The 16074-nt window shown below is 52.8% G+C and overlaps 6 protein-coding genes across 8 annotated transcripts; 3 read left to right on the plus strand and 3 right to left on the minus strand.

The window, feature by feature from the left end:
- Positions 1–197: 197 nt before the first annotated feature.
- On the minus strand, positions 198–1874 carry PV06_01050 (uncharacterized protein). Its single transcript, XM_016401632.1, has 2 exons — positions 1396–1874; positions 198–1329 (listed from the first exon to the last, which is right to left on the minus strand). The coding sequence occupies exons 1-2, from the start codon at positions 1438–1440 to the stop codon at positions 460–462; spliced, it is 915 nt and encodes a 304-aa protein (XP_016268685.1). The 5' UTR covers positions 1441–1874; the 3' UTR covers positions 198–459.
- Positions 1875–2084: 210 nt separating this feature from the next.
- PV06_01051 (uncharacterized protein) lies at positions 2085–4412 on the plus strand. The gene has a single exon (XM_016401633.1). It carries the CDS (start codon positions 2269–2271, stop codon positions 4294–4296), a length of 2028 nt encoding a protein of 675 aa, XP_016268686.1. The 5' UTR covers positions 2085–2268; the 3' UTR covers positions 4297–4412.
- Positions 4413–7472: 3060 nt separating this feature from the next.
- On the plus strand, positions 7473–8571 carry PV06_01052 (uncharacterized protein). The gene is made up of 2 exons (XM_016401634.1): positions 7473–7708; positions 7771–8571. Exons 1-2 carry the CDS (start codon positions 7520–7522, stop codon positions 8494–8496), a joined length of 915 nt encoding a protein of 304 aa, XP_016268687.1. The 5' UTR covers positions 7473–7519; the 3' UTR covers positions 8497–8571.
- Positions 8572–8774: 203 nt separating this feature from the next.
- Positions 8775–10590, minus strand: PV06_01053 (uncharacterized protein). Its single transcript, XM_016401635.1, has one exon. It carries the CDS (start codon positions 10435–10437, stop codon positions 9466–9468), a length of 972 nt encoding a protein of 323 aa, XP_016268688.1. The 5' UTR covers positions 10438–10590; the 3' UTR covers positions 8775–9465.
- Positions 10591–10821: 231 nt separating this feature from the next.
- Positions 10822–12240, plus strand: PV06_01054 (uncharacterized protein). Its single transcript, XM_016401636.1, has 5 exons — positions 10822–10903; positions 11019–11103; positions 11155–11237; positions 11294–11879; positions 11929–12240. Exons 1-5 carry the CDS (start codon positions 10869–10871, stop codon positions 12091–12093), a joined length of 954 nt encoding a protein of 317 aa, XP_016268689.1. The 5' UTR covers positions 10822–10868; the 3' UTR covers positions 12094–12240.
- Positions 12241–13836: 1596 nt separating this feature from the next.
- PV06_01055 lies at positions 13837–15989 on the minus strand (the record flags this gene model as incomplete). Of its 3 annotated transcripts, XM_016401639.1 has the most annotated exons (3): positions 13837–14381; positions 14440–15617; positions 15672–15989. In XM_016401639.1, 3 exons carry the CDS (start codon positions 15987–15989, stop codon positions 14372–14374), a joined length of 1506 nt encoding a protein of 501 aa, XP_016268692.1. In that variant the 3' UTR covers positions 13837–14371. The 3 variants fall into 3 exon arrangements, with proteins under 3 accessions (XP_016268692.1, XP_016268691.1, XP_016268690.1); XM_016401638.1 differs by having other exon boundaries at positions 13837–15617; XM_016401637.1 differs by having other exon boundaries at positions 13837–15989.
- Between the last annotated feature and the right edge of the window lie 85 nt (positions 15990–16074).

The following is a 16074-nucleotide window of genomic DNA, read 5'->3' on the forward strand; positions in this document are numbered from 1 at the left end:
GTGCATACGGATACTGGGTTACAATCATCCGTACCCGCGTGCATTAGGTTGGTAGGCAAATGGTAATTACACCGCACCCTACGCCCGATTCCGTCAAGACTACCTTGGGTAAGTTAGATATGGTCTCGGTACTTGTGCCTTGAGGTACGGAGGTAGATACACTACCTGGAGGTACCTGACAAAGCGCATGGGTACGGAGTTACTACTACGTACAGGATGACCAAAAAGGGCAAGACAAGTAAATACTTAATGGCTGACAGGTTATCCCCGACACAAAGCTGATTCTATTCCACGAGCGTATGAGATTCCGTACTCTTCTAGGTTACCTAGGTGCCCAAGTAGTCTTTCTGTAACGCCTTTGCGTGGACCATTGGCTTCAATGACATGCCCGGGCTCACAAAAGGATCGTTCGCGTCATGAGACCAAGACGCACCGCATCGCATCGCAACGTCAAGAGGTTTATTGATTCTCAAACTTCAAGCCACTCTCCAGTCTCTTTGCACCGTAGATGCCGGCAATGTCGCCCTTGGCACCTTGTGTGTCTTTGACCACCTTCAGGTAGGAATCGGCCAGTTCCACATCCTTCATGCGACAACCGGCACTCTCGGCCAAAGCCATGGCATGCCTGGCGTCCTTCCGGGCGAGGTCGACGGCAAACAACGGCTCGTCGCGCTGGTAGTAGTCCCCGGACTTCAACCTGTTGGAGTAGGCCGTGTACGGTCCGGGAAACATGACCTCGATGAGCTTGTGCAATTCCTCGACCCCGAGGCCCGTCTTCTCGGCCAGGACGTGACCTTCGGAGAGGGCGGTGATCATGTTGGCGACAAAGGTGTTGCCGATGATCTTGAGGAGGGTCGCCTTGCGTGGCTCCTGGCCAGAAAAGTCGATGTTCTCTCTCCCCATGACGCCCTTGCAGTACGGCTTGACTCGGTCCACGGCCTCCACCTTGCCGGCAAGCACACAGACCAGTTGCCCGGCGTCCGCCATGGCCGGGGCGCCAAAGACGGGGCACGCGACGAAGCTGGCGCCCCTTGCCTCGATCATGTCCGCCTGTTTGCTCGTGGCTTCCGGGTGAACCGTGCTACAGTCGACGAGGATCTTGCCTGCCACGTCGTTTTGGAGGACGGTGTCGACCATGTCCAGCACGGAAGAGTCATCCCCCAGGCAGTAGAAGATGATGTCCGCCTTGGAGACGATGTCCGGTATGGATTCTGACACGGTCGAGTTGCCGATTTTCTGGGAGAGATCGTGGGCTCGCTGGACGGTGCGGTTGTAGATGATCAGAGGATGCGACAGGTTGCCCTTCTCGACGAGGTTCTTGCACATGCCCTGGGACCTCACCATCAGCACGTATGAACGACGTCGTCAATCGACCAACACAAAAAAAAAACTCACCCTGCCCATGTTGCCCAGGCCGAGCCACGCCAGTTGAGGTGCCATTGTGAGTTCTGGGGTTTGTTTGGTTTGATATCACGCCAGTCTGTAGGATATGAGAGATCCGATGTAATTTTTTTTCCCTCGTGATTTCTTTACCGTGCTTCAGGTCTTTTAAGTGGAAACTCGGGCATGGGGTTGTACTCGCATAGTAGCCCTGTACACATCGAAAGAAAGCGTCGCAGCGCGTTTGCAAACCGGCCGGTCATGATTGCGATTATGACGTGGGGCTTTGCATTTACCGGACGGCCCCCCCACGTTAAAAAGAAGCAGCGAGTGTGTAACACCCGGAGTGAGTGCCGTTTGCTCACTTATGGATTTGGACTCGACTCATCGGCTACATTGCGGCTCTGGTTGTGTCACGGTTGCACGATATTGTAGCAGAGACATGCTGTTGGAATGACCGGTGAAGACCCAGAGCAGAATGAAAATGTTCAGCAAGGACCGAGCGGCGATAGATAGGATGAACCACGTTGTTTACCTTTTCCAGTTCAAGGGCGCAGGTGGCCGGCCCTACGAGAGTGAGTACGGTGAAGCGGGTAGTCGTTCATCATCCCTACTACGGAGTACAGACTCTCAGAGCAGAGATGCACTCGGGCAAATTATTTGTGGCAGGCGGTGACTTCGACTGAATCCGCAATGATTCATACGGCAATATTTCGTATCTGCTTTTCCCCCTCTAGCAATGTATGAAACTGAATCTTTGCAAGGGCCTCACCACAAAGAGTCACTTCATGGCAACGACGTAGTACATGATCTATTGTCGCCTGGCTCCTCTTTCTGGCCCCTCTAACCCTCGCATCGTGCCCTCTGACAGCTTCTGCACCATGAAATATGAGCCAGACCGCCTTCGCCTCATCTGCAGCTTTTCTGCGGAATAATTACTCACAATGGCAGAACAGAAATGTTGCTGCTGATATACTGAGATCACATATAACATCGAAGACACATTCAACCCTCCTCCCTAGACGGTCACATTCAACTCGTTTTCACTCTACCGAGGCCTCTCCCAACTCGAACGAGCAGCCTCCTTCGCTGGACGATGGTATTGCACCCGAGCATGACAAGAGCAAGACGTTGGCTAGGTGGGGGAACCAGAAGCTGGCGAACAAAGAGTTCTTCACAAGCTTACTGAGCTCGGCTACAACCAAACGAGACGCAAAGGCCTTTATCACTAGACTCAAGTCTCCAAGAAAAACTGTCGCTGTTCCCAAGAACTCTCAACAGCCTGCTCCGACAAAGAATGATCCTGCAGTCAATGTTGGCAATCTTTTCGTCCGGAACCGAGCTGTGGAAGAGAGCCCAGTCTTTACTCAGTTTGAGGATGAGCTGTCACAACCCCTTGAAGAGCAGGAAACTCTACATGTTGCCATAATCAAGCTCAGTGATGTCAGTTCCATGTCCGATGGCATCCTCGGGGGCATTGCTCGGACCCTTGCTTCTCTGGCTCGATTGAGCATGGCTCCATGTGTTGTCTTGGAAGGGTCACTTGCCAGCGAAGAGCAGGCCAGGCGAGAGGACCTTGCTCGTTCGGCGGATCGGCTTGTAAATGCCATCGAACAAGTCAGTGACACCGGAGCCCGGAGGCTGGACCACTTATTCAGTTACAGACCGGATGGTCGGCCTGAAGTTTTCATCCGGAAGCTGCTGACTCGTCCCCTCCGCCGAGGACGAATACCCGTAGTGGTACCAACAGCATACTCTGAAGTCCGTCAACAAGTCGTACCCATCAGCGCCGATGAGGCTCTGCTGGCGCTTGTCAGAGAACTTGCGGGTCTCAACTTCAGCCCAGGCATTTATGATCCCCCTGAAGCCGCTTCACAGAAAGTGGACGCCATTCGAAAACAGATCTCCGTGGACAGGATAATTGTCGTGGACGAGAGTGGCTGCATACCAAGCACCAAAACCCCTGACCGAAGACATGTTTTCGTCAACCTGTTTCAGGAGTATCCCTCGCTTCAAGAAGAATTGAGAAGCTCCACAGACGGAAGTGTGTCAAAGAAACATGCCTCCAACCTCAAATTGTTCAGGGACGCACTTGGCTTATTACCACATTCGTCATCAGGCTTGCTCACCACTCCATGGGAAGCTGCAAATACGTCTAGAGCATCCGACGATGTTCCCTCGAATGTGGGCACGAGACGGCAAAAGAACCCTCTGATCCATAACTTGTTGACCGACAAACCTGCGTACTCGTCATCACTCCCCTCGGGACGCTTGGCCAATGACACACCTACAGCATCATCAACCACTTCGACCTTCATCAAGCGTGGAATGCCCTTGAAAATCTTACCCAACCCGGCAGCTCAAGTCTGGACCGCCGCGAGTAAACCTCGACTGAAATTGACTGACTCGAAAATCGATCTTGAACGGCTTACATACCTGATCGATGATTCATTCAATCGGACTCTTGATGTCGAAGCATACCTCGAGCGAGTAAATGATCGAATAGCCGGTGTCATCATCGCGGGAGACTACGAAGGCGGCGCAATCCTCACCTGGGAAACTCCGCCGGGTGCTTCTGACGACGACACGTCGCGATTAGTGCCCTATCTGGACAAGTTTGCAGTCCTCAAGAAGAGCCAAGGCGCTGGTGGAGTGGCCGATATCGTCTTCAACGCCATGGTCAGGACCTGCTTTCCCAACGGCGTCTGCTGGCGGAGCCGCAAGGACAATCCCGTCAACAAGTGGTACTTTGAGCGGTCTAGGGGGACTTGGAAAATCCCGGGCACCAACTGGACCATGTTTTGGACCACTCCTGGGCTAATGGCAGACCGAAGCAGCCAGGCCTTTCTCGACTACGAGGCGGTCTGTCGCTCGATCCATCCTACTTGGGCTGATGGGAAGAAACTGGTAGATTAAAACAAGTCGAAAGGGAATGAGGAGACGTTATTATGACCATCTATGACACATTTGGGGGGTATCTAGCAAAAAAAATATAGCAGAAATACAGCCACAAAATACATTTCCAGTTCGTGCTCCTAGGCACTTCCCCTGGAATCACGAGTATAGACCTCCCCGCTTGGGTCTTTTGGAAGTTGTTCCTTGTTCAAATTGTTCAACAGATGTGCACCCTCACCGGCCACCGTGTTGGACTGTTGTGGTGGTGCCGCCGACCTCTTCAACCTCCGCACGTCGCCGCGGAGCAAGGCGAGGATGTAGCTCGACGTGATGAACTCGACTCCCCTCGTCTCCTTTTCGTGGTTGGTATTATCGGCGGCACCAGCACGGCCGGCCGCGGCGTCTGACGCTGCCGCTGCGTGTCTGTGGCACGTGCCGTCCTCCCGGACCTGTTGCCACTCCTCACCCTTTTCGGCGGCGTCGTCGTTTGTCTGTTTGTCGTCTTCGCCCGACTTGCGGCGCGGGATCCAGACGTTGCCCAGGCCGGCGCTGGCGAAGAGGCTGAGCGCCAGGATGGGCAGGATGGAGATGAAACTCCACATGGTGGCGGTGGCGCCCTGGGCCCGGATGGCGTTCTGCTGGGCCGCGGGCAGGTTCTTGAGGGAGTCGAGCGAGGCCGAGTTGTGCAGGCTGAAGCCGTTGGAGCTGACGGCGTCGGACCCGAAGTAGGCGCTCATCTTGTTCTGGAACACGCTGCCCATGATGGTGAGGGCCAGCGTGCCGCCGAAGGGCATGGCGAACCGCAGCAGCGAGTACACGGCGGCGAGCTGGGAGCGGAACATGCCCGACAGGTGGAGGCTGGAGGGCATGAACCGCATGCCCGTCCCCGCGCCGGCGATGCCCATCATGACGTTGACGAGCGTGCGGTCGCGCACCTTGGTGGCGTACGCCAGCACGGCGATGCCGGCCGTCTCGACGACCGTGCCGATGAGCAGAGGGTAAAAGGTCTGGCGAGGGTAGACGTTGCAGATGAAAATGGCGAGGTAGACTCCCACGCCGATCCCCGGGACGTAGTACAGCAGCTGGGTGCCGGCGTGCGAGGACGAGTACGCCTCGACGAGGGTGAAGTAAATCCCGATGAAGTAAAAGACCGAGTACAGGGCGGCACCCGTCGCCGCGGCGATGAAGCAGACCAGGCTGACGTCCTTGGCGGCGAGGGCCGAGGAAGGGATCATGGCCACCGTCCTGGGCATGCGCCGGCTCAGGACGCGGCCCGGGGTGAGGAGAGATTCCCAAGCCAAGAACAAGAGTATCAACACCGCGCCCAGGACAATGCTCGAGATGACGGCCCCAGATGACCAAGGGAAGGTCGATCCGCCCCACGCGGTGCCCAGGATGATGAGGCCGATGCCGAAGATGAACAGGAAGATGCCGCCAAAGTCGAGAGTCGCGAGGCCCGACAACAGGGCTTGCATCCGCGTTTGACCCGACGGAGGATGTGAAAGTGAGATCCTACCAGGCTTCAAGTCGCTCCGGAGAAGGAAGATTGTGAAGAAGGAAACGACGGACATGCCGGCCGCGAGCACGAAGCAGTAGCGCCAGTCGGCGTTGGTGATGTAGCCACCAATAACTGGGCCAACACCTGCAGGAAAAGGTGGTTAGCAAGGTGTGATGGCTTGATTTTTGTCAGGTGTAGGGATGAGAAGGGTGATACATACTGTAGCCAACACCATTCATAAGCTGGAATATGCTCGTGTTGACAGCTTGCTCTTTGAGAGATACCGAGTCGGCCAAGACGATCATGGCCACGTTGGACACGCCAGCGGTTCCCACACCTTGAAGTGCTCGTCCGAGAAGAAGGACCGGCCAGACTGGCGCGGCAGCACAGAGTACGCCGCCGATTATCAAGGAGACAACGGCGATTTGCAACGCGAGATGCCGCCCGAAGACGTCCGAGAACTGACCGAAGACGGGGATGAAAGCGGTGGATGTCAACGTGAAGGACGTGACGATCCAGTTCAGTTGATTGAATCTGTCTGTGAAAAGGTCAATGCTGGTCGTTGGGGTCGGGTACGTCATATGTATGCAAAGGTCAACTGACCGAAGTGAGAAGCGATCTGAGGCAAGGCTGTCGCGACAATGGTCAAGTCGAGACTCGCGCAGAAGAAGGCCGGCAACAGGCAGAAAAGGAGTTTCCATCGGTACTTTCGACCGGCGCTTTTCTCTTGCGTACACTGAGGACACTTCTTCTTCGGGAGAGGTGGTGTCGTGGTCGGTGTTGTTGGTGTTGTTGTTGTCGTCTTTGCGACAGCAGTCGCTTCTGGACTTGATGGTTGTTTGCTGGCATCAGAGGGCTCGACAGAGACCGGAGCGGCAGTCGATGGCACCGAGGCTGCCGCTGCGACCTCTGCCGCCTTCTGAGCGCGGTGCTTCTTGATCTTTTTGTATGCATAATACATTGTTGTGGCCGCAGAATGTCAGTTGTCAAAGGGCGATGTGGGAAGGGTAGGAGATGAAGTAGGGGAGACGAATGGGTTACTGGCGCACGCATCGCAACATATTAAATACATTTTACTTTTTTTCTGCCCTAAACATTAAAACATGATAAAACTGTAGCAATGACCACCTTCGACCGTCCCCCGACAAAGAAATTGGGAGTCAATACGAGGGCGCAGGGCTGTGTGATTCTTCCCCCCCAGGAGACCCGTTCGCACATTGGACCGCATCCGGCAAGGCGTTGAATAGTCACGGCTGAGTCCATCAAAGTCTGGGCCGCTAGACCGGAAATGGTGCATACCACGAGGTCCCAGCGCAATGGTGACATTATTCGCGATCTTGAACCCAAGTTTGATCAAAAGAACACCGAAATCCACGTATGCCAGGCAGCAGTCACCGAGCTCGATTTGGTCCATATGGCGAAGCATCAAGAAAGTCAATCATCTTTGCCAATGTTACTGTCACTGTCACTTGTCACGATTGTGGACAGAACGGGTAGTCATAACCCTAAGATAACTTTGTAGAGTGTTTAAAAAAAGGACACGGGAAGAAGTCGCTAGTTCGCGCTCTTTGATCTGCCGTATGTACAGTATCTACCACGGCGGACTATTTAGCCATGAAGCACACGTGCGAAGTGGCTTGTTACTGGCGTCGTATGAGTGAATGAATAAACCACTTCGTATCTCGCGTCTTGCAATAGTCGACAAGCTTAAACAACCAGAGTTCTTCGTCGATCGCTTCGGCAAGCATGCCAATATGCATCACATGCAGTACGCCAGTCAAGAATCTATACACCGTCTACAGCAAAGCCGATGACCGGACGCTGGGGAAAGGGGTCCGACTGACCCAATGCCCCAACTGTAAGAGGTTTGCGGACAAGTACGTCGAGCATGACTTTGTGGTCTTGTTCATAGACCTGGTCCTGATCAAACCCCAGGTACGTTGGGGGCTCGAGGCCAAGGGACCGACCCAGGTTGGAAATCTGCTCACGTCGTGCAGGTCTATCGCCACCTCTTGTTCAACAGGCTTGGACGCTCCGACAACAGATTCGACCCCAGCATCCTCCGACTGGGCATCTTACTCATTCTGTTCGACGTCTACATCACATGGGCTCGGATCGAGAAGAGCAGTACCGTCAATGGAGGCAATGAGTACGGCTCGGGCTTGACCGGGATGCCCATCCTCACACAATATCTCTTCTTCCTCACCATGAATGTGTTGGCCACCGCCGCTCAGCATGCCATCATACGTTTTCTGGCCCGTGTTTTGGTCAAGGAGCGTGAGCATCCGCAGCAGCAGCAGGACGGAAAGCCCGACGGTCACAAATCACCTCAGTCTCCAGCGGCGAAGACGAACATCCAACCCATAGTGGTTCCGGGTCACGCCTCGCCGAGCGCGATCAGCACCGCCTTACTCGTGTCGAGTTGCACCAAGCTGTTCCCCATTTTACTCGTCATATGGCCAACGGAAGTCAAGGGCGGTGGCCCGTCGGGCTTTGCGTTTCGTGCGACAAACTATGTGGGATGGGCAGTCATGGTCAACAACATCGAGGCCCTGCTTATCTTGCTCAATTGCGGCTATGTCGCTGCCACTGGCATGGCGGTCTCTGGCATGCTCGCGAGGTGGGCCGTCGAGTATTGGGCTCTGAGTCTCGTAGGCTTGGGAACGGATTCCAAACCGCTGGGAGACCTCTCCTCGGCGGCCGTAAACGTTCTGAAAAGGTAGATCACCACAGACTTGTAGGCAATCGCCAGACCAGAACGACAATCAGGCCACCAAACGTGCACAATTGACGCTTCTTCTTTTGAACGGATTTTTTCAACCTATTCTATTCAAGTTTTGCCGTACTTTTTCCAGCCTGAACTTCAGGCAGAATGACTCGTGCTTCCCAAAGAATCCACATACAAGCTCCCTCGTGAAGAATGCAGACAGCCTGAACCGATCGACACCACCTTGACTAGCTCCGAACTCCAGAGCATTCGTCAGGGCTGGCGATCTTAGATAATCAGCATCCTTCTCATGCCAGAACAGAAATTCCCACTGGTATTTTCCCCTGAAAATTTCGTTGCGGTCCTCATTAGGCCTGGATAGTTTGCAAAGAGGCGTGTCAGTCCTATAGTCGCAGAATACGTCAAGCTTGAATTTTTGGTCCCAACCAGAATAGTGAAAGGAGAAGGCGAGCACCATGGGATAACTCGGACCCGAATGAAATTGATGCGGGCGAAGCACGATGCGGTCTGCGTGATCCCACAAAGGTACTGGTACCATCCCTTTGAATCTCAGTGGCACTTCCGACGTCAAAGGTATGTGAATAGCATGTTTCCGAGATTCAGATATTAGGCCGTGAATCCGAGAAGGGACGTCGGTAAGAACATAGCATTGGGAGTTCGTCGCTCGGTAACTTTCTTTCCTCGGTATAGTGTCTGGCCGTCCAAACCCTGCAAGTTGTCTTGTGCCGTCACGACACTTTCTCCGATTAGTAGAATCCTAGAAATGTAGATATGCAACGATGAGAAAGGGAGGTATAGTGTGTAAATATGTGAGAGGAGACTGCAAATCCTTATATACAGCGTAGATATCCGATAAAGACTAATCATATCAGGTGGAAGCCGCCAGTCTCTAGGAGAATATGAAAGAGTGCGAGGGCTCACAAAAAGATCGGGACCTATCTTCCGAAGATAGATCCCGCCAGAGTCACCGTGTTTCGTTATGACCCAAGAATAGAAGATAGGAATCAAACTCTAGGGAATACTTGCGTCCAAGGCGGTCACATGTTTCTGTAAAGACAGCCCGAATGTGCATATCGGAAGAGACCAGGATACCCTTGTTAGTGACGGAAAGGTTGGGAAAGTCCTGAGCAAAAGGGGTGGCTTGAGAGCCCTTGAAGGATGCAGGTGACGGCGCCCAGGCACCCAACAACTTCTGGTCTTGGGACAGATCATTCTCCCATGCGAATATTGTCGTGTCATTGTTGCGCTTGACGATCTCCTCCTGGAGTCGACGAAAAGCTGCGGTACCTTCACCGTAGATCAGAGACATGTGTATGTCGAAAATGCCTAGCAGACAGTATGACATGTCCTCAACACGAGTTGTCTGCCGTCTGGCAGCCCATGACATTCTCATAGCAACGGAGCAGTCGGAAATTGCCTTCCCCCCTAGAAGGACCGTTCGTTGAATCCCCGTGGTCGTCGAAATGCCATCCACAAAGTCGAGCTTTGTCCCCAGAAAGTTCCAATTCTTGTCATAAAGCTCGACATATCTGGGCGCCAGAAGTTCCTGCAAAGTCCATCCTCTAGTAAACCAACGACATCTTGGGAGGCTGTCTTCAATATCCGAGTCTGGTTCGAAATCTTCGAGGTACACATAGCAAACCGCCGCATCTGAGTACCAAGCATACATTGAGTTGATAGATGCTATCAGCTCAGCACTACTTGCTTTTTCAATACAGCAGGTATCGATCCAGATGTACTCCAGTCCATCCCGTACAGCGACCTTGCACGCCTGGAGTATTTTAGCATAGCCCTTATACCGCTGGCATCGTGCTGAAGACATGTCTTGAAAGGAAACTTCCTCTTCGCCCCAGGTATGAGAAAGAATCGCATAAGGTGGGATTTCACCCTGAGAGAAATCTTGTAATCGACATGTCCGAGTGTGGATCAGACGCATGTTGAAACCATTCACGCATGTCCTGAGAGGGAAGATACTCCAGACTCCAGTAGGCACCGTCACAATTTCGAGAAGTATGATCGAGCACTTGCCGCAATCGAATGGGAATCGTCGCTCTTCATCTTTGACATGGAACAATGATATGAGTTAAAGAGCGGAGGCAAGAGGCCATCAATCAGATTGATGAGCTGGCTAGACTCGGTTCTACCAGGCTGCAGCTGTCGACATGTGAAGCCTCACTAAACCTCCTTGGTAGACTTTTGTCAGACCAAACATTGTCAGGTACATTCCGGCCCCCCCACTTCGTCAGACACACATGTTATTTCAAACAACAGATCAGCTGGTTAAACATGAACCATTGAGTCTGACATCTATTCCTCCCGTCTCTTTACATCAATCACTCTGATCATTTGGACCACCCTTTGGCAACAATGGACAAGTTTTCGTCGTTTGGAAAGAACATAAGGTACGCCCATTCCCAGGTCGATGCAAGCCCAAGACTAGTCCTCAACCTCCCTACGCAGCATGATCCTGAGGCCCCTTTAACAAGTGCTAATTGAATGACTGTGTCGTCAATGTAGTTCTGCCTTCAATACCACCGTCTCCCCCTTCGTCCAGCGGAGTCAGCAACAGCTGAAGGAACAATTCGGCTCTGCAGAAGAGAAAGTAAGAGAAAGAGTCGACTTCACTGTACATGTAACTGACCTTGGCCTACAGACTCAACTGCCTGCGGACTACACTGAACTGGAGAAGCGTGTCGATGCGCTGAAGCAAGTCCACCAGAAGCTTTTGACCGTCACGTACGAAATTACAAAACAGCCGCCCACCAGGTAAATCTTGTTGACAAGTGCCATAGGAATCAATACCAGAATGAGGCATACGACTACCCTCCAAATATTCGCGAATCCTTCACCGATCTCGGTCGTAGCATTTCCGAGAAAGTAACTCTGCTATCTCATGCCTCGAGCACAGCCGAAGCCCAGGCTGCGTTCACCGCGCCTCCCTCCGCAAAGCCCCAACCGAAGACCTTTAACCATGCGATTGCGCGTGCGTCCTTGGCCAGCTCACAACTCCTTCAACAGACAAACCAGTCTGGCAGCGAGGATCCATTAGCCCAGGCGTTGGAAAAATACGCCCTGGCAGAAGAGAAGGTTGGAGAGGCACGACTGGCGCAGGACCATGCCATTCAGTCGCGCTTCCTTGCGGGTTGGAACACAACGTTGAACACCAACATCCAATTCGCGACCAAGGCTAGAAGAGCCGTGGAAAATAGTCGACTCTTGCTGGACAGCACCAAAGCCTCGAAGAAGAGCCAGGTGATGGGTCGTGGCATGAACCCGGATGATGAGACAGCGCTGAGTGAAGAGGCACGCGCCGAGATTGAAGCCAAGGAAGACGACTTTGTTTCACAAGTTGAGGAAGCACAAGGTGTCATGAAGAACGTAAGGAAAGCCATAATTGATCTGGTGACAATCGCTAACAAAGTTCTAGGTCCTAGATACCCCCGAGCCACTCCGCAACCTGGCAGACTTGATCGCGGCACAGTTGGAATACCACAAGAGGGCTTATGAAATTTTGTCTGAGCTTGCGCCAGAGATTGATCAACTCCAGGTTGAACAGGAAAGCAGCTATCGCAAGAGCAGAGAAGGCGCTTGATGTCGTCACCTGAATCAACCATGACAAGCTTCTGCTTGGGTTGGCCTGTATGTCTTTCGTTGGTGAGGGAGGGATTCCCTAATTCCATTTTCAAAGGAATGGAATGGTCATAAATCATTGAATGAATACCACTTTGCCTGTTTTACCAACGTCTTTCCACGTCCCACGTATTCATCCCTTGATTACTCTGCAGTACTCTCATGTACCTGTTTATTGTTGACCCCTGTCGGGGATAGGCACAAGAGGCTGTAATAGGAATCTTAGCCGAACACTCCCTCCTGCGTACAGTGCACCTGAACTTCGTCGCCTTGATATCGTCACAGCTACAGCATGGTACTCGTACTATTCCAACTTGCAACTTTGGGACAATAGACCCAAGTTTTCCCAAGAACCACCTCTCTCCTTCCATCCCGAAAGTTGGTTTGAGTCCCTACAGACCCGGAAACTGCGCACCCGTCGTACATCCACCAACCACCTGCGCCTCCGAAGAGGCGACGCCTACGCCGAGCGACCTGCTGCGTCCACGTTAAGACCAATCTACGAGGGGCAAAGCTGCACTTTCGAAGTACCCGGGGTGATCACTTTTTCGATTTGGGTGGGACCGAAAGAACACAAAACACACAGCATCATGGCCAACGGGTAAGTGGGCACTTCTGCCACGGAGAGAGCACATATCATCCAGTTACACGGGAGTGCCGAGTACGAGCAACTACACCGGAGGAACTTCATGCGAGAAGGCAAGGGAGTGTAATTTGTACACTAGAATTGAGCAAAGAGGCTGAATCTGTTTTGGTGGTGCCAACTACAACACTTTCAAGAGAGACGGGTTTCCAAAGGGGAAACAGGCAACATCCACATCTTTGCAAACCAATCACCACCGACCGCAGAAGGTGTTTCATACTGTCGCGGCACTTTCTTTCACCTTCTGAAGCCAGGCTGTATAATAATCTTGTCGATGTGTCCTTTTTTTTTCCAGAGCGTCATGTGGGAAAGCTGTCGATGGAAATTCTCCCTGTCCTCTTGACGTGTATCCTTCGACTCATTCCTCTCGCCGCAGGAACCCTCAATCAATGACTGGAAACCGAGACCCCTTCACTGACACCTTGTCTATCTCTAGATGGTCTCTTCTGATCGGCTTGATCGTCGTCGTCGCTCTCAGCGTCGGCGCATATTTCTTCAGCCCAAAGGGCGAGAATCAGACGTACGTCTCTCACATGCCCTGATCTCTTGCCTTGCCAAAAGGCCTTCTTGTCCCTTTTTCTTCCCTCTCTCTCTCTCTGTGAGCTCATCTCAGCTAATTTTCAAAATTCACAGGATATGGAGAAATACACTCATTCTCAGCTTCGCCAGTTGTTACATCATGTGGGGTGCGTTCTTCTCTGCTCTGCCACCATTTCGTCGAGGCTTGCAATGCTGACAGCATCCCTTCTAGCGATAACATTCCTTGCCCAATGGCACCCACTCGTCGAACCGCGGATGACCAAGTTGAGACCCGGATATTTGGGTGGTAGTTGAAATACCTTTCTCCATTCTGCGGATATTGAACGTCATGGGGGAGTTTTTCCAGCTGTGCAGTACAACAACATCAACGTGTTCGCTACTGCATGTACAATGCTGCCGGAAGCGTGTATATTTAGGCACTTCGACGCTAGGACGAAGTTCCATCTGAACTACAGAACAGCATAATCAGACGAGCCATTGTGAAACTACAGTTAATAACAATTTTGCGGCGAAGCGTGAAATAAGATTTGAGGTTCATAGTCTCTGCAATTTCTCTACACAAGAGCAGAGACACTCGTCACTTGCTGCATTCCTGGAGTAATTCTCCTTTGCATTTCATCCACGATTCTGTGATTTCAGGCTTGACCCACGTTAAAATCGCCGTGGTAAGCCCTTCTCTCGAATATTACTGTACATTTGGGGGTCGCAATAGTTTCCACACATCGCCACGCTCATTATGTTTTTGGAGTAAAGGTAGGACTCTGTGGTCTCAATAAGACCCCTGTTCGGTGGAGAAACCATCACTGGTCATCCTTATCCTCTCCCGCTTCTGTCTCGACGAGCTCTGCGGTCTTGCTACCCTGTGCTGTGTCGAGTTCATTGTCATCATCGTCGTCGTCGTCGTCCAGTTTCTCCTCGACTGCGACTCTGACGTCGACCTGGCGCGACAACGGTGACGCCAATGGAGAAGGCTGTGACTTTGCTGGACTTGTCGAACTCCGACCTTGTGCTCGCAAGATCGGACTGGGGAGTTCGGTGTGCTCGTCGTCGAGATGTCCTAAGATCGCCTTCAACACGTCAGGACCGCCTGTTCGGATACTGCCTCCAGAGGGAGATGTGACTTGCTCTTCTTCGTCCTCATCATCAGCAGTGCTCTTCTGCTTGACGGGAGTTTCTGTTTTGGTTGATGTGGTAGTGCTTTCGGGTACGGTTGTTTGACCGGCGGCAGCAAGGGGATCAGAACCATCTCCTGTGCCTGTCGGGGTCGGGTCTTCGGGTGCCCGAGGCTCGTATTGTGGTACGGTAGCACCAATGTCGAGTTTCGGCAATACTCGCTCAGGGGATCGATCTTTTCGTTCAGTGGCTGTGGTTGCTGACGATTTGGCGTCCGTTTCCGGAGCAAGCATTGCAGAGATATTGCTGGATGTGTTGTCTTCGTCCTCCTCTTGACCTTCTGGGATGATGGCAACGTGGCTCCCTGTACTGGGAGTGTGCTTGTGTCGACGAGCGGTCGCGCCAGTCGTCGCAGTCGTTGTAGCTGGACTAGCAGTAGACGTGCTTGGGGAGACGCTGTTCTCGGCTGGTGGGTTCTGGTTATCCTTGCGGAGTATCTGCATCCGTGAGCCTGCTTCTGGGTCGGAGGCGGATGATGTGCTCTGATCATTCGATTCCTCAGAGGATCCTTCCGCTTCCGCTGGAATTGTGTAGCTATCTTCAGGAATGAGATGATACTCATCGCAGACGGTCTTGAAGAACATGTAGAGTCCATATGAGGCCTCCACCGACCAAAACACTTCCCGATGTTGAAACCAAGCATGTGCGAAAATCCGGTACACCCGTCGGAAGATATTCGTGAGCTGGCGCATGCTCTGGATTGCACTTCCCGCCTCACCACCCAATGCTAGCCTTGATGGGAAATGTTTGGGACTAGTGAGGATATTCGCAGCCCAGTCTAACGTGTGGTTACAGTAGTCGATGGCACAGCAGGATTTTGGAGGTTCATGAACCGCGCAGAGATACTGCCACTCGCTGGCGCGCATTTCGGGGCACGTCTGAGCGGAGCATGGGGGGTTGTCGTTCATGAGAGAAATCGAGACGAGATTGGCCTTCATGGTCAGGAATCTGCAGAGTTCGTACAACCACAGATTCCTGTCCACACTTTCGTTGTCGTTGATTCGAGGGGGTGTGGCAAGCTGTAGCGCAGTCTCTTTTGATACGGGTATCGTGTGCGAGGCATCTGGGGTATGCGTGAGGTGGGAGTAGAAGGCTTTGAGATGTTCTTGAAGTTGAAAGGGCGAGTCGAGCTGGAACCGCCGAGTTAGCGCATCTGATCTGTGGCACAATGAGGTTATCCTGACCTGGCTCAAAGGGACAAGAGGAGGTCCTCTGGCCATGTCCGCGGCACGAGTGCCCGGTCTGATCCTGCGTGCAGCGCCCTCATCTGGCTTGCCGACCGCGTCAAGAGACAATTCTTTGGAGCTGTCGCCGATTCCCGGGCTCTTGGGTCCAAACTGGACTTCTGGAATGGGTGGAGGAGAGGGCAGCCGAGGCGAACTCGACGGCGAGACTGCCGCCATGCCGTCCAGCTCGTAGAAAGGCCTGAAGAAGGGATACGTGGGTGTGTCGTCCTCGAACCACTCCTCGTCCGAGAAGGAACAACAATGCGATCTAACCATGGTCTCGGCTATGTTTCCTTTTGGGGGTGAGAATGGAGCGGGAGATCGACGGCTAAACTTTGGTGCTAGAACGAAGTTGACGCCC

Source organism: Exophiala oligosperma (assembly GCF_000835515.1).
Source record: "Exophiala oligosperma strain CBS 72588 unplaced genomic scaffold supercont1.1, whole genome shotgun sequence".
Lineage (NCBI taxonomy): Eukaryota > Fungi > Ascomycota > Eurotiomycetes > Chaetothyriales > Herpotrichiellaceae > Exophiala > Exophiala oligosperma.

Excerpts from the sequence above, each read along its gene's own strand:
- PV06_01054 (XM_016401636.1), top strand. The coding sequence starts at position 10,869 with ATGGACAAGTTTTCGTCGTTTGGAAAGAACATAAG. Across the intron at positions 11,104-11,154 it reads TCGGCTCTGCAGAAGAGAAA|ACTCAACTGCCTGCGGACTA; the intron begins GTAAGAGAAAGA and ends CTTGGCCTACAG. Across the intron at positions 11,880-11,928 it reads CACAAGGTGTCATGAAGAAC|GTCCTAGATACCCCCGAGCC; the intron begins GTAAGGAAAGCC and ends ACAAAGTTCTAG.
- PV06_01052 (XM_016401634.1), top strand. The coding sequence starts at position 7,520 with ATGCCAATATGCATCACATGCAGTACGCCAGTCAAGAATCTATACACC. Across the intron at positions 7,709-7,770 it reads TGGTCCTGATCAAACCCCAG|GTCTATCGCCACCTCTTGTT; the intron begins GTACGTTGGGGG and ends CACGTCGTGCAG.
- PV06_01053 (XM_016401635.1), bottom strand. The coding sequence starts at position 10,437 with ATGCGTCTGATCCACACTCGGACATGTCGATTACAAGATTTCTCTCAG.
- PV06_01051 (XM_016401633.1), top strand. The coding sequence starts at position 2,269 with ATGAGCCAGACCGCCTTCGCCTCATCTGCAGCTTTTCTGCGGAATAAT.
- PV06_01050 (XM_016401632.1), bottom strand. The coding sequence starts at position 1,440 with ATGGCACCTCAACTGGCGTGGCTCGGCCTGGGCAACATGGGCAGG. Across the intron at positions 1,330-1,395 it reads GCCTGGGCAACATGGGCAGG|GGCATGTGCAAGAACCTCGT; the intron begins GTGAGTTTTTTT and ends GTGAGGTCCCAG.